This window comes from Desmodus rotundus, chromosome X (genome assembly GCF_022682495.2).
Source record: "Desmodus rotundus isolate HL8 chromosome X, HLdesRot8A.1, whole genome shotgun sequence".
Lineage (NCBI taxonomy): Eukaryota > Metazoa > Chordata > Mammalia > Chiroptera > Phyllostomidae > Desmodus > Desmodus rotundus.
This window is the reverse complement of record NC_071400.1, coordinates 101382632-101397111: the sequence shown is the minus strand read 5'-3', so window position 1 is coordinate 101397111 and position 14480 is coordinate 101382632. Positions and strand designations below refer to the sequence as shown.

Here is a 14480-nt window from a genome sequence, read left to right as displayed (position 1 = left end):
TCCCGGTTACTCTTCCCCATTGCGTTCTCGAAGTCACCGAGTGCGCATCGCCGCGCCCCCTCCTATCTCCTTCCAGGGACCCTCGCCTCCCCAGCCCCGCTGACGCCCCTCCGCCCACGCAGGTAAGTCCGCCCGCGCGTCCAGGTCCAGCGGCCACTGGGACGGGAGAGAAGGGACTGACGGGCGGGCCAAGGGGGGTGGACGGGCTGGGTCTGAGAAGGACTCCGGGACCGGGCCGGACCATCGGGACCGTCAGAACCGTAGGCAGGCCGAGCGCATCTTCTCATTTGTTCTGGAGTAGCGCAAACTTACTATGGTTTGTGTAAACATGCTGTCCTTTTTCTGCTTGGGGTCGTAGAGTTTGCATGTCGTTTGGGTGAAAATCTCATTATTACCTCTTCGAACACGGGGGGGGGGGGGGGTTTGGGAGACGGGGCACGTGGAAGAGCAGCTGGAAGCCAGGAGGTAAGCCCCCTCCCCAGGTCAGAGGACGGGCGTCTGCTCCAGAGGGTTAGAGATAGAATTGCACCTGAATCGCCCGGCCCTCTGGCCCTGCTGGTACGTCCCTCCAGGGTGGTTCCCTGCCCACCAGCCCCGCCCCCGGCTCTGTCCATTCTGGGCTGGCACGAGGCACTTTGCTGAGAGGATGACCCACTGAGTCACAGAGAGGGGGCCAGAGAGGGAGGAGGGCGAGGGTGCTGGCTGGCTGGGCTCCTGGCCACCTCAGGGACAGGGCTGAGAAGCTGGCAGGGTGGACACATCTGGAAATCCACTCTCCATGTCCTGGAAATGCACTCCCCACACTCAGGCGACACGCCCTGGTGGGCCCAGGACGAGGGCCACTTGGGGCTGAAGGGCCGGACACTTATGGCAGAGGTCACTGGGGTGAGGTCACAGGCCTGATGCAACCAGAGCCCTGGGCGCAAGCCAGGTTTGCTCTGGCCTGGGGCCCAGAGTGACTGCAGGCGGGGACAGAGGTCACAGGGGTCGGGCTGTCAGGTCACACCCTGGCCTCTGAGCACTGACCCTGGGGGCACCCCAGGACACCCTCCTGTCCCATCTTCTGTCACTCACAGCAATGGCCTGGGTGTTCCCATCCTGCCCACGAGAATCTGGGGCTGCGAGGGTGGGACCCCCTTCTCCTGGGCAGGGCTGTTCCCACCGCGGGGCCTCACTTCAGGGCCTGCTCCGGACTCGGGGTGCCACTGTGCGCCCCCACCACCCCGCTGTGGCCTGGGTGGAGTCCCCTGCTGACACCCAGCCCCTCCTCCGGCGCCTCCTCCCGGGCGGGCACAGCGCGCAGCCAATGAGCGGGGAGCTGCTCTCGGAAGCGCCGAGTCTCGGCTGGGACCGCGCAGGGACCGAGGCCACAGAGGGGGCTTTGCTGCGAGGACCGAGGCACCGCGCAGGTGGGTGTTGCTCCTCGGGGGACCCGAGTCCCCTCAGGGAGATGGGTGGGCGCGGCGCGGCTCCGCGTAGCCCGCTGTCCGGTGCCAGATCCGATGCAGCAGCGCGGGGCAGAGGGAGCCGCGGCCGGGCTGGAGAGTAGGAACTCTCTGGGCCCCGAACTGCTGGGTGCCTGGGGCTCCAGGGCCGCTACCTGTGTCTGCCCGGCGGGGAGGGTCCCTCGGCCCAGCTGCAGGGCTGGGCGGGCCGGAAGCGCACCGAGTGCCAGGGCAGCTGCTCACCCTTCCGATTATTCACCTGCCAGCGATGCTGGAAGCGGGTTCCCAGCGCCCCCGCGCACAGGCGCTGGGCCCCCGGAGCCTCTGGTGTCTCCCGCCGGTCAGGTTGGCGGGACGCTGCCCCAGCTGGTGCCCCATGTCCCCGGGAAGCCCAGGGCGCCCGTGTGTCAGCCTCAGAGCCCCGTGGGCGCGTCCTGACCCTCGCAGCCCCGACAGGAGCATCTCCCCTCCTCTGCTCGTGCCGAGAAAGAGCTCGCGTCTCCTCCAGCTACCGCCCCGACCAACCGACCCCGGATCGGCCGCTAACCCTGCCCTCCAGAGCTCAAGACTTCCTGCTTCGGCCCAGCCCCGCGGGGCCCGGGCGCTCACCGCGTCCCCCGTCTGCACCTCCCCAGGGACAAAAGACCCGCAGCTCAGACCCTGCGACTGAGCTCTGCACCGCCCCTGGGCGCCAGTGCGACCCTACGGTGCGCAGTCCCCCTGGGAAAGCGGCTGTGGGGCTGCTGGGTCCTCCCGTCTGCCTCTTCGTATCCCCCTGTCCGTGACCCTGCCTCTCTGTCTGTCTGTCTGCTCTGTCAGGAACTCTCCCTACTCCCGTTCGTACCCTCTCAGCCTCCCAACCAGCCCTGGAAGAAGTGTGATTTCTTTTCTCTCAAAGCCGCTGCCCAGTGTGGCGAGAAGAGCGTCGGAGGTGCCCCGGGTTTCACTGGGCACGACCTCCCGTCCCTCCTCAGCTCCTCGGCGCCCCCCGCCCCCACCATGATGCCCGCGGGCGGGCAGGAGAGGTCGGAGGGCAGCCGCCCGGGCCTGCCCTGCCCCACGAAGAATGGCAACGAGGACTGGATGTCAGCGCTGTGTCCCCGGCTCTGGGACATCCCGCTGCACCACCTGGCCATCCCAGGTGAGCGCGTGTCTGCGGGGATGAGATGGAGGCGGGGACGCAGCTGCAGGATGGGTCCTGAGGGGGTCCTGGGGCCGCGCTCCCTCCAGAGGCTCCAGGGAGGGGCCATCCCGCCTCTTCCAGCTCGGGGGGGCTGCAGGCGTCCCTGGGCTGGTGGCCGCATCCCTCCCGTGTCTGCCTCCGTCTCCATGTGGCTTCTCCTCTGGGTCTGCGTCTCCTCTTCTGTCCCTTCTCAGGACACTGTCATTGGCGTGACTCTGGGGCTGCCCCCCCCCCCAGTGTTCTCGGCGTGTCCCCTGCCTGTCGCCGGTCAGAGCTCCATGCGCACCGTGGGGTGGGGGGGCTCACGGCGGCCGTGCCGGCTTCCTTCCAGGCAGCCACGACACGATGACCTACAGCCTGAACAGGAGGTGCCCCATCTCCCACACGCAGTCCCCGCTGCTGCAGCTGCTGGCCAAGGCGCTGCCCTGCGTCACCCTGCCCACCGTGCTCAAGTGGTCGGTCACCCAGGTGAGCCCGCGCGGCGCCCAGGCTCCCGCCGAGCAGTCACCCCGCCTGGGAAGGCGATGGAAACAAAGCTCCCTCCGGCCGCGCCCTCCGCGCTGGGGCAGCAGACGAGGGCCCATTTGTCACAGAAACCGGCTCCGTGACTGCTTGGCGCTGACTTTCAGCCCACGCAACGCAGTGGGGGTGGGCAGCCCACGCGCACGCGCCGGGGCGGGGAGCCCGCTGTGGAACGCGGGGAAGCCGCATTCCTGGATCTGTCAGGTGCCCGGGAGCCGGGGAGCCTCGGAAGAGTCAGCCCGCAGCCTTTCGGGAAGCAAGCGGGCTGGGTGGGGGTCGGAGCCGGGGCGGCGGCTGCGCGGGCTGCGAGCCTCCCGGGAATCGGCGGAGGAAGAACCGCAGGGTGCACGTCAACGTGCAGCCGCACGGGGGCGACAGTGCGCCCCGCCCTGCGCTCGGTGCGGCTCAGGCCTCCGCAGCCCGGGGTGGCGCGCGCGGCAGAAGCCCCGGCTCCCTGCAGGGCGCGCGGGCTGCAGACCTGGTGTGCACAGCGGTTCCTGGAGTTTCCGTCATCGCTCTGAGTGCAGAGCCCGTCAGCGCGGACGGTCTCGCGGCTAACATTTCTCACTTCTTCTGTTCTTCTGGGCAGAGCTCTTCGTTCCTGCTTCTTTTCCTTTATGTGCATTTTGCTTTTTCCATTTTTGTTTCTGCAGGGAGCAGACTACCATTTTGTTTTATTGGGTGTTTTGTGACTATTCCTTCTTACCTTTTCTGTTATTGCTTGGGACAGAGGGAAAATGCCATTTCGTTTCCCATTTCCTAGCTGCGCATTAATTTTCTGTTCTCCCTCGTCCCTCTGTGGGTGGGGGCAGCGGCCGCAGGCTTCTCTGCGTGTTGTGTTAGCCTAGCTCTTCCCGCGGTTCCCCTGGGCGGAGGGTTCACAGCCTTTCCTGCCGTTCTTGTCGCTGGATTCCTTCTTGCCTTTGCTGCAGCGGTTCGTGGGTGGACAGTCCCCACTGGAGTCAACCTTCCTGAACACGCTCTGACCTCCCAGGGTCCAGCAGGAAGGTCCGGGACGCCGGCCTGGGACTGCTGTGGCCCCCGGGTGTGGGACTGCTTCCAGTGAGGGCCTGGAGGGAGGGTGAGGAGGGACCCTGAAGGGACCTCCAGTCCAGGGCCGAGCCAAGGGCACATTGTCTGCTGGGCCGGCCCAGCCGCTTCCCAGGACAGGCCCCAGCCCAGGTATGCTGTGTGGCTCCACTGGCCATGTCCCCTGAAGAGTGGGACCCACAGGGAAGACCTGGGTCCCCGTGGCTGCCTGTGCTGTGACCCGACCCTGGGCAACGCAGCCCGCACGGGGCGCCAATGAGCGAGCGAGGCAGCGCGGAGCGAGGTGGGAGCCGCCACCCAGCACCGCCCACGCAGTGGTGACCCCCTCCGTGCGTAGGTGCTGACCGTCACGGAGCAGCTGGATGCGGGGGTGCGGTACCTGGACCTGCGGATCGCGCACATGCCGGAAGGCTCCGCGAAGAACCTGCACTTCGTTCACATGATGTACACGACCCTGCTGGTGGAGGTAGGCGGCAGGGGACGGTGGTGGCCAGCAAGGCCTCTGGCGGAATGCGGCCGGCCACTCCCCTCTGTGTCTCTGAGCCTGCACCGGCCCCCACGCCCCCGTTCCCCGGGGCTGCCTGGGGTTGTGCAGACATGCTTCCGCATGGACTTTCTGCCGCCGGTGCACACGGTCTCAGTCCCTCCTGCTGGCAGCAGCTGCACAGGTGTTCCCGAAGCCTCAATATGACGGTCACCGTCCGCTTCACGGCTGCACTGGGCCCCGCTGCAGACCCCTGGGGTTGGGAGGAGTGTCCCCACACCTTCCTCTGCATGTCACCTGCGGGCCTGGCATGTGCCCCGGAGCCGCCTCGGTGTGGGCGGTACCCACGGACTCACATGCACACAGCCACACACACACTTCTCCCCACCCCCGTGACCAGTCCGTCCAGCTGTCCCTCAGGCAGCTGAGTCCCAGAGGGCAGCCAGGTGCTCTCTGTGTTTGCTACTCGGGACCCAGCCCGTGTGCTGACTGACTGTGCCTGGGAAACTGCTTGATGGGAGCGGTTGTCCCTGCATTCCGGGCCGGGTCAGGCTGTGTGACTGTGGTGTCAGGCTGTGTGACTATGGTACCAGGCTGGGTCAGGCTGTGTGACTGTGGTGTCAGGCTGTGTGACTGTGGGGCCAGGCCGGGTCAGGCTGTGTGACTGTGGGGCCAGGCCGGGTCAGACCGAGCACCCCTGCCCCTGTCCAGGACACGCTCACGGAGATCTGCGAGTGGCTGGAGGGCCACCCCCGGGAGGTGGTCATCCTGGCGTGCAGGAACTTCGAGGGCATGACGAAGGACCTGCACGAGTACCTGGTCACCTGCATCAAGAACATCTTTGGGGACATGCTGTGTCCTCGAGGGGTGAGATGGGCTGGGCCTCGGGAGGGGTAGGGGACAGGCCACAGCGCAGGCTGCGTCTGCTCACGGGCTTCCAGAATGTCGTCTTCCCTGTGTCCTCACACGGGCGTCCCTCTGGGTGTGTCTGCGTCCCCAGCTCCTCTTCTTACAAGGACCCCAGTCCTGTGGGATCAGGGCCACCCTGGGGACCTCCTGTCACCTCCATCACGTCTATGAGGACCTGTGAGGTCAGCATTCTGACGTGTGAACTTTGGGACACGGCTCAGCCCACGCCCCCACTGTGGTTTCATTAAGCAGGAAGTCTCTGCGTTGGCTGTGGGCGTCTGGCCTGCGTCCTCTCCCTCCCCGGGGAGCCAGAGGAGTTCAACCCGGGCGTGTAGGCCGACCACACGCCCACGACCCTGCCACACAACCCCGCCCTGGGCCTGGCACCGCCCCAGTGACACCCAGTCGGGCAGCACAGCCGGACCCTAACGGGTCTGGGCCAAACCAGGCAGGAGTGCTGCCGTGTGTCAGGGGACACCTGGTCCAGCCCCGAGAGGGCACCTGGGGGAGAGGCTGCGCCAGCCGTCCCGAGTCTCCCTGGGGATGGCACCGAGGGCGGGGTGGGGAGCTGGGGACACAGGACTTGCAGACACAGAGGGATGGCGGAGTGGCCCTCTTCACGTGTGGCACGGACTCCCGGCGACCCGTCCTGTCACGAACCGAGTGGGGCCAGGCCGCATGGAAAGGAGCGTCCATGTGCAGTGACAAACCGCCGCCACCATGCAGACACAGAGGCCACAGACCCCCGACACGTGCCCCCGGCTCTGACCCGCCCCCGCCCTGCCCCACAGGAGGTGCCGACGCTGCGGCAGCTCTGGGCGCGGGGCCAGCAGGTGCTACTGTCCTACGAGGACGAGGCCGCCCGGAGCCGGCACCGCGTGCTGTGGCCTGGTGCGCCCTACTGGTGGGGCGACCAGGTGAAGCCCGAGAAGCTCATCTGCTACCTGGAGCACATGAAGAGCTGCGGCCGCCCCGGTGGGTGCAGAAGGCAGGTCCCATGGGTGGGCTGGGCCCAACGGGAGGGGGACGGCAGGCCAGTGCGTGTGTCTGCGTGCACAGGTGTGTCCCACATCCGTGCACACACCCCCACAGGACGTGTGTGCAAGTGTGAGCATGTGCAGATACGTGCGCACATGCCTGTCCACACATGTGCATGTGGCCATTATGACGTGGAATCTCTGGGGATGCGGCTCTGTCCCCACACGGGGACCTGGACGTGGGGTCTCTGCGGCCGTTTCGGCCCGGCGTGCTCCATGACGAGAGCAGATTCCACAGTGTCGTCCAGCCCCGCGCTCCGAGCTCTCATTTCTGGAGGGGGAGTCGGAACCCTGGGGGTGGGGGGCCCGCAGGGGCCACAGACGGGGCAGGCACCGCTCACAGGGACCCGCAGTCACTGCCCCCCTCCCGCCCCCGCAGACGGCGTGTTTGTGGCGGGCATCAACCTCACGGAGAACCTGCAGTACATTCTGGCACACCCGTCCCAGTCGCTGAGGAAGATGACGCTGCGCGGCCTCCCGCGGCTGGGCGCCTGGGTGCGGGAGCAGTGCCCGGGGCCCGGCCCTCGCTGCACCAACATCATCGCGGGTGACTTCATCGGAGCAGACACCTTCGTCAGCGACGTCATCAGGCTCAACGAGAAGCTGCTGGGCTGCTGACCGCGGCTGCGCTGCCTCCCACCCCCAGAACTATGCTCAGGGATCAGGCTCCTCCGGGCACAGAGGCCCCCTGAACCACAAGGGGACCCGAGCCTGTCTGCAGTGGGGAGCAGTTAGCACCTGCTTCCCCCAAGGAAGCCTGATGCTCCCTCTCAGGAGCACCCTCTCCTGGGGTTCCTGGGGCCCCAGCCCAGACTCCGGACTCCCAGGGGCCCCACCCCCTCATGCACACCTCACTGAGCTCCCGCTGTGGCATGTTGAGCCTGCGGGCAGCTGGCCTCTGCACGAGCTCTCACCCCTTCTCCTTCGGGTGGGGACGCTGGGAGCAGGGAGGAGACAGTGGGCGGTGGGGGTAGCAGCGGGAGGGCAGGGGCCCAGGGACCAGAATGCCCCTGCCTCACGCTCCCACCAGGGAGGAACTGGGGGTGGAGGGACAGCCACTGCAGTGGGAACAGGATGCCCCCAAGCTGGCCACGGGGCACTGCTGTGGGCTGGACCTCAGAGCCCAGGGGGCATGGCCCCCGTGGGAGACGCCCACCCATGGGGGACTCCTTGAAGTCCCCTTGAGCTCAGAGACCCTAGGGGTCTCATCTGGAGGCCAAGCTGACAGAGACTGGCCGGCACCCTGTGGCCCAGGCTCTCGGGCACGGGTGGGTGGGGCTGCCACACGTGGGGGCTGCAGGCAGTCCTGACACTGTGTCCCGCATCCATGATCCCACGTGTGCGGCCTTCCCCGGGCCGCTGGGACGCATGACCACCACCGGCAGCTTCCGGCCTCCCAGATTTATTCTCTGCGTTCGGAGCTGAGGACGGCCACGGTGGGCAGCAGGTGTGGGAAGTCCAGGGCTGAGGCCGGTGGTGGGCAGGAGACCGGAGTGATGGGGCCAGTCCGCGGCGTGGGCATCGCGGAGTCTCGGGAGACGAGGAGGGGCTGCGCTGTTTCAGTCCAGTGCAGGCCCCTGCAGCGGGCTCAGCTCAGCACGGGGCAGAGCTCACCTCCCATCGCCCCAAGGCCGGCATTCTGGGCCACACAGACACCGCACTCGGACGGGATGGCGAGGACCAGTCTAAGGGAAGATGCACAGAGACTCCTCGCGGGACAAGAAGCACAGACAGACCCCTTCCTTGCGCCCACTGAGCACTCCGTTTGGAGGCGCGCTGGGCTGTCTGGGCTCCGAGAGGCACGCAAGTCTCTGTGGAAGCCGCAGGACCCCCAGTCAGCTCTGCACCTGGCCTCTGTCTTGAACCCTCTGTGCTCAGCAGCAGCCACCTCTGCAGCAGTCTGGCTCCTGGAAGCACCTTCCTGCTTGTGCAGCGGCACCCGGTGCTTCATTTCCCCTGGATGGAAGCTGGAGGAGGGACTGGGGAACGGAGGGTTCCAGTCCCGCGGCGGAAACTTCTGGGAGCAAACCCCGTCCACTCGAGTTGCCGCGGGCCCACTGACCTGGCAGCGCTGGGTCTGCCCGGCTGACCTCCGACTTGCAGCTGCCCCCTCCACGCGGGACCTGCGTCCCTCTCAGGCGCGGAGCACGGTCTGGGTCTCAGTTGCCTGCTCACTGTGGGAAGAGCTTCCGGAATCTGCCGTAGGCGGAGTTGCTGATGATGGCCGTGACGTCAGCCACGCCGGCCTCGGGGACCACACGCACGTCCTGCACCGTGGACTCCTGGTGCAGCCAGCTGCGGGGAGGGCCGGCTTAGGGGGCGGCGTGGGACGCGGAGCGAGTCACAGTAACCTTGCGGAGGGACCGACCGGGACGCATGGAGGCCACGCCGCCCCTCAGAACGCAGCTGTCCCAGTGCCTGCCGGCAGCGAGGTCCAACGGCCACCCTGCCCACCCCACCACCACACCCACCTCAGCTGCGGCCCCGCCAGGCGGACACGCAGGGTCAGCACCCGTCTGCCCGTTGCTCGCAGCACGGCGTCTTCCAGCGCGGCCTTCAGCTGCTCCAGCCCCAGCCCCAGGCGGGCGGACACCGCTAGGGCGCCCGGCTCCGATGGGCTGTACCTGGGTGGGGGCGGCCAGGGGCCTGGCTCAGCCGCAGCCAGCCGAGCGCAGGTCCCCACAGGGCCCCTGCCACCGGGGCCCCAGCCGTGACCTCCTCAGGCCGCCCCAGGTGGGGACACTGCCTCTCCGAGGGGCCGATGGAGGGAAGACTGGGAAAGGCCTGCGGTGAAACGTGGCTGTGCGGGGTGCAGGCAGGGCGCCCGCTCTGGGGGCTCGCTGCCGGTCACACGTGACACACCACAGCTGGGTCGAGGGCATCCCAGCACCCCTGTTCCCGAGCAGGCCCGGCCGCCATGCACATGGCCTCACCCGCACGAGGGGCAGCACTCGCTGCCACCTGATAGGCTCTTGGGTCCCCCTGGGAGTGGGGTTCACCAGTCATGGGCGGGGACGGGGCAGGCGGGCGCAGCTCACCCAGGCACCAGGTCCACCTTGTTGTGGACCTCCAGCGCAGAGTCCACCAGTGAGTTGGGCAGGCGCAGGCCGCGCAGGGCCGAGAGCACGCTGACTTTCTGCAGCTCGGTCTCCGGGTGGCTCACGTCTCTCACGTGCACGATGACGTCCTGCGGACCGACAGCCACGTGGCAGGACGTGAGGATGCCAGTGTCAGCTCTGCACGGAGGCCCGCTCAGGGCCTGGATGGAGAGGGGGAGCTGCCCCACGCTGTCCCCAGGCCCACGCGCAGCAAGCGCTGGGCTCCCGAGACTGCAGAGCTGGGCGGGGGGACAGGTTCCTCGTGGGGTGCTGCCTGGCAGCCCCAGGTGCACAGGACTCAGGGGCCCCGGCGCCTGTCCCCACCCCTGCTGCAGCCCAGGTTCCCCAGTAGGGGGCGCACGAGAGGCAACCACACATTGGTGTTTCCCTTTCTTCCCCTCTCTCTAAAAATAAATAAATTCTTAAAGAAAAAAAGAAAGAGAAAAAAACGAGCCACCTCTCACTTGGCTACTGGAAAAAGACATGTCTTATGGAGGGTACCGGCCTCCCCTGGGCTGTGTTTCGGGGACCCGGCCCCGACGGCCTGGCTGCTATGCCCCCCAGCCCTGCGCACCGAGCGGGCCACGTCCTCCAGGGTGGCGGAGAAGGACTCGATGAGGCCGTGCGGCAGCTGCGACAGGAAGCCGATGGTGTCCATGTAGAGCACGGCCATGCGGCAGGGCAGCCACCCCGCGTGCGCCGTGATGTCCAGCGTCGCGAACAGCTGGTCCCGGGGCTGCGCGGCGTCATCTCCGGTCAGAGCCTTGATCAGCGTGGTCTTCCCTGCACGTCGGGCACGGGGACACCGCTGCGTCACGAGCCCTCCCCGGTACCCCCGCACCCCCCGGGTCCCCGGGGACTGTCCCACATGGCGACAAACTGTGTTTGCACTCCCTGGGAGCCCGGGGTTCACACGCGTACACTTGCGGTTTTGTCGCCTGGACGTACCCAGCCGTGCTGCAGGATCTGAGGGAACTACCCTTGTCTGCAGGCAGACACCAAGGCCCGACCCAGGACAGGGAGCTGCCACGGCACCCAGAGAGGGCCGGGCCTCAGCGGGCTCTGCACGTGCTTGGCGGTGGGGGGGATGGTGGAGGGAGCCGTGAACACGCTGCCTCTCGCAGGGCCTGGCCAGGAGCCCAGCTGGTCCAAGCAGAGACGTGGGGTCTCCGCACGGGGAAGGCCCCCCCTCACCCGCCGCCTGCTCACCACTGTTGGTGTATCCCACCACGGAGACCACCGGGAACTCCCGCCGCTGCCGCTGCCGCCCCAGGAGCTGCCTCTTCCTGCGCAGCCTCTCCAGGGCCTGCCGGATCTTCATCTCCTTCTCCTTCAGGAGGCGCTGTCGCACCTGCATGAAGGATTCTCCTGCAACCCCAGGACGCTGAGTCAGTGCGCAGGCAACGCAGGACAACGCACGAGGCGGCTGTGTGGACAGAGGCCCCGCGGGTGCAGGGCAGGTGAGCTCCACCACGCCGGGCAGCTGCACCCAGCACCTCACGTCTGACCCACAGCGCTTCCCGGGGCCAGGCGTGTCCCTCCAACGTCTGAGGTCGCCTTCACTTGGCAGGAAGTGAGAGCCTTGGGAGAACAGCCCCCGATACCGCCAGTGGGCTGCGTGGTAGCCCCAGAATGTACCACCTCCTGACCCTCAGAACCTGGGTGGGAGACCTTGTTTGGAAACAGGGTCTTTGCAAGTGGGATTAGTGAGGGATCTGGGAGGAGGTCGTCCTGCGTCAGGGTGGCCCCACATCCAGGGACAGTGTCCTGAGAAGGGACAGAAGAGGAGATGCAGACCCAGAGGAGAAGCCACGTGGAGACGGAGGCAGACGGGAGGGACACGGTCACCAGCCCAGGGACGCCTGGTGTCCCCAGAGATGGAAGAGGTGGGAAGGACCCTCCCTGGAGCCTGTGGAGGGAGCAGGGCCCTGGGACACCTGGGCCTCAGACACTGGTCTCCAGGTCAGGGGCCGAGGGGGACGTAAATTTGGTTGGGTTTTTTTTGTTTTTTTTATTTTGTAGCACGATTATTGTTTCTTAAATGACTTTTTTAAAGTTATGTTTTAGAGAGAAAAGAGCGAAGGGAAAAAGACAGGGAGAGAAACATTGACTGGCTGCCCCTTCCACACCCTTGACCAAGAGTAGCATCCGCGACCTTTGGTTCGCAGGCTGGCTCTCAGCCACGGTGCCACACCAGCCAGGGCAGCTGCTGTGGTTTTCAGCAGGGGTGTGTGGTCCTGTGTCACAACGGCCACCCGGACCCCCAGCTCGTTGGATGGGACCGCAGACAAGGCCCATGCACAGCCCCTGCCGCATCGGGATCGTGCAGGGATGTTGTCCCCTTCCCAGTGGAGGCTGCCGGCACCTCCCCCTTCCCGGCAGCTGGTGAGCAGACTGCAGACACGTTACCTGACCCCATGATGTAGCGAGAGCTCCCTACACGTCCGTCTGGGTGGGCTACCATGTTCTTCAGGTTCGACCTGTCATGGGAACAGGGTAACTCTGTGGATGGAAGAAGATGCAGAGGCCCGTCCGGGGAGAAGGGCATGGACGCCACACAGCACGGGTGCGGGTGAGGGTGGCACGCTGGGTGTGGCCAAGTGGAGATGGCTGGTGGGCTGGGGGCCTCCCTTCACTGTCTGTGACACAGGGTCCCACACTGGGTGACATTCCCATGCAGGGACGAGCCCCATCAGGTGTCCAACTAGCTCTGCTGTCCAGGGGGTGGGGCCAGCCACACCCTGTGGATCCCACGCCCCAGCGACAGTCGGACCCAGGAAAACAGGGAGGAGGCCCAGCTGCCTGTGGAGACACCCGACACTATGCCAGCACCTGAGCAGGGGGAGCTCGGCCAGGGCCACCTGCAGCCGCGCCTCCTTGGTCCGGGCGTTGCAGCGAAAAATGTGCAGAACCACAGTGAAGCGGTCGAACACCTGCACACCCCAGGCGGCCTCCAGTTCTTTCTGGAAAGGGACAGCGTGTGAAGCACTGCAGGGGAAGCCCCGCCCCATCACCGGACCTCAGGTGAGGGGACCTGGCGCCGTCCCGAACCCTGTGTCCTGTGCCCCCACCATGCAGGGGTGGACGGCACACAGCGGGTCCCGAGTACCTTGGTGGATGCAGACACCCTCTCCACGTTCAGGAAGACAGCTGTGACTTCCGGCAACCCTCTGATCTTCTCTGAGGAGAGAAGGTCACGTCAGGGGTCCCGCTGCACAACTTCTGTCCCAGGTACAGCCCGCACCTCTGCTGGCCGTGCCACCAGGCCCTCTCAGCAAGGGGTTCGGGACAGCTGAGGTGTGGTCTGGGGTCCAGGGAAAGCCTGGGGCGCAGGTCCCCACCGGCAGTGAATGCACCCAAGGCTCAGGGAGACAGACAGGCAGGGAGCACCCCCTTCCAACTACCTGCTCTGAACCGTGAGCCCACGATGGCCTGACGTGGGGACTGTCAGGGTCCCAGGAGAGCGGGCTTCACAGGCAGGACCCACATCAGACATTGAGAATGGGCAGCTGAAAGGGAGGGCAGGGCTGGGGCTGCCCTCTCCGAACCAACCGCCCCAGCGGATCCATCGAGTTCTGATGTGGCTAGAGGCTCTTCAACGTCAGATCCAAGTCCCAGCAACAGCCTGCGGTTGCTATTCCTCTGGGGAAAGGCAGGGGCGCACGCACCACACCCACCTGTCAGGTCCTCCAAGGTCCCTTTGCCGAAGATGAGCTTCCTCTCAGGCGTTTTGGTCGGCACCACCATTGTCTCCACCACCGACCAGTGGTCCAGCGTGTGGACCAGAGCTCTCGCCTCCGCCACCTGCCACTCGGCTTCCGGGAGAGAAGCATCCTTGACAACGGCCGCTTCCAGCCAGCTCAGGGCAGCTTGGGAGGGGGTTCACTGAAGCCCCTCAGCCCCTGCCCCGCCACAGGTAGCCAGCCCCCTTCTCAGGAACACCAGCCTCTGAGTTCCTGCCCTCAGAGCCTAGCCCCTCGGCCTCTCGTCCTAAGAGCCAGAGCCCGCAGCCTCAAACTTCCACCATAGGAGTTTTGGCAATTGGACAGCCGTCCAGGAAGCCCCGCCCCCGGCTTCCCGCCCCCCAAAGTCCAGCCATGAAGCCCCGCCCCTCATCGCTCCGCCCCATAAAGTCCCGGCCCCTCGGTTCCCCACCTTCCGAAAACCAGCCTTCCAAGCCCCCAGCATTGGCGGTCCCCGCGCTGAATTTCAGCCTCCGAAGCCCCTTCCCGGCCTGAGTTCCAGACACGCAGCCCCGCCCCCTCGGCGCCGGGTCCCCGTCAGGTTCCGCCATTACAGCCCCGCCTCCCGTCTCCCCGTTTTGAGTAGGTCCCTGAAGCCCCGCCCCTCGGCGCCCCGCGCCCGCTCACCTCGCGTCAGCTGCGGCTTCCCCGGTCCCCATTTGACCTCTGGGTGAACGAGGCACACGCGCTGTGTCCCCGCCGGCAGCAAGGGCTCTCTCCGCAGCAGTTCCTCCTCCTCTTCCTCGTTCTCTGCATCTTCTGGCTCCTCCTCCTCCCCCGCCGGCCCGGCTCCGCCGCTCCGGCCATCCGCACGGGGACCCCGGCCACCGCCCCCTCGCCCCTGCAGGCCCCCCGGGCCGCTGGGACCGAGGGCAGCGAGCGCGCGAGCAGGGCAGGGAAACAGCGGCGGCGGCGCGACCCTCACAGCCGGCCGGCCGCGAACCACGCCAGAGAGCGCGGCCCTCAGGCGGACGGCGGCCCGCAGGATCCACATCCCGCGCCCGCGCGT

At 66.8% G+C, this 14480-nt stretch overlaps 2 protein-coding genes across 8 annotated transcripts; one reads left to right on the top strand and one right to left on the bottom strand.

Moving 5' to 3' along the window:
* Positions 1 to 453: 453 nt before the first annotated feature.
* Positions 454 to 7995, top strand: LOC112313322 (PI-PLC X domain-containing protein 1). Of its 7 annotated transcripts, none has more exons than XM_053917056.2 (8): positions 454 to 1409; positions 1902 to 2152; positions 2265 to 2586; positions 2960 to 3096; positions 4538 to 4666; positions 5396 to 5551; positions 6385 to 6568; positions 7010 to 7995. In XM_053917056.2, exons 1-8 carry the CDS (start codon positions 1079 to 1081, stop codon positions 7246 to 7248), a joined length of 1749 nt encoding a protein of 582 aa, XP_053773031.1. In that variant the 5' UTR covers positions 454 to 1078; the 3' UTR covers positions 7249 to 7995. The 7 variants fall into 7 exon arrangements, with proteins under 7 accessions (XP_053773031.1, XP_053773032.1, XP_053773036.1 ...); XM_053917061.2 differs by having other exon boundaries at positions 1314 to 1409; positions 2081 to 2152; positions 2344 to 2586; XM_045203255.3 differs by having other exon boundaries at positions 1320 to 1409; positions 2081 to 2152.
* A 21-nt stretch (positions 7996 to 8016) lies between these two features.
* LOC112313321 (putative GTP-binding protein 6) lies at positions 8017 to 14480 on the bottom strand. Its single transcript, XM_071220335.1, has 11 exons — positions 14099 to 14480; positions 13406 to 13543; positions 12838 to 12908; positions 12561 to 12691; positions 12138 to 12208; positions 10938 to 11096; positions 10303 to 10511; positions 9669 to 9817; positions 9102 to 9254; positions 8693 to 8925; positions 8017 to 8315 (listed from the first exon to the last, which is right to left on the bottom strand). Exons 1-10 carry the CDS (start codon positions 14463 to 14465, stop codon positions 8802 to 8804), a joined length of 1572 nt encoding a protein of 523 aa, XP_071076436.1. The 5' UTR covers positions 14466 to 14480; the 3' UTR covers positions 8017 to 8315; positions 8693 to 8801.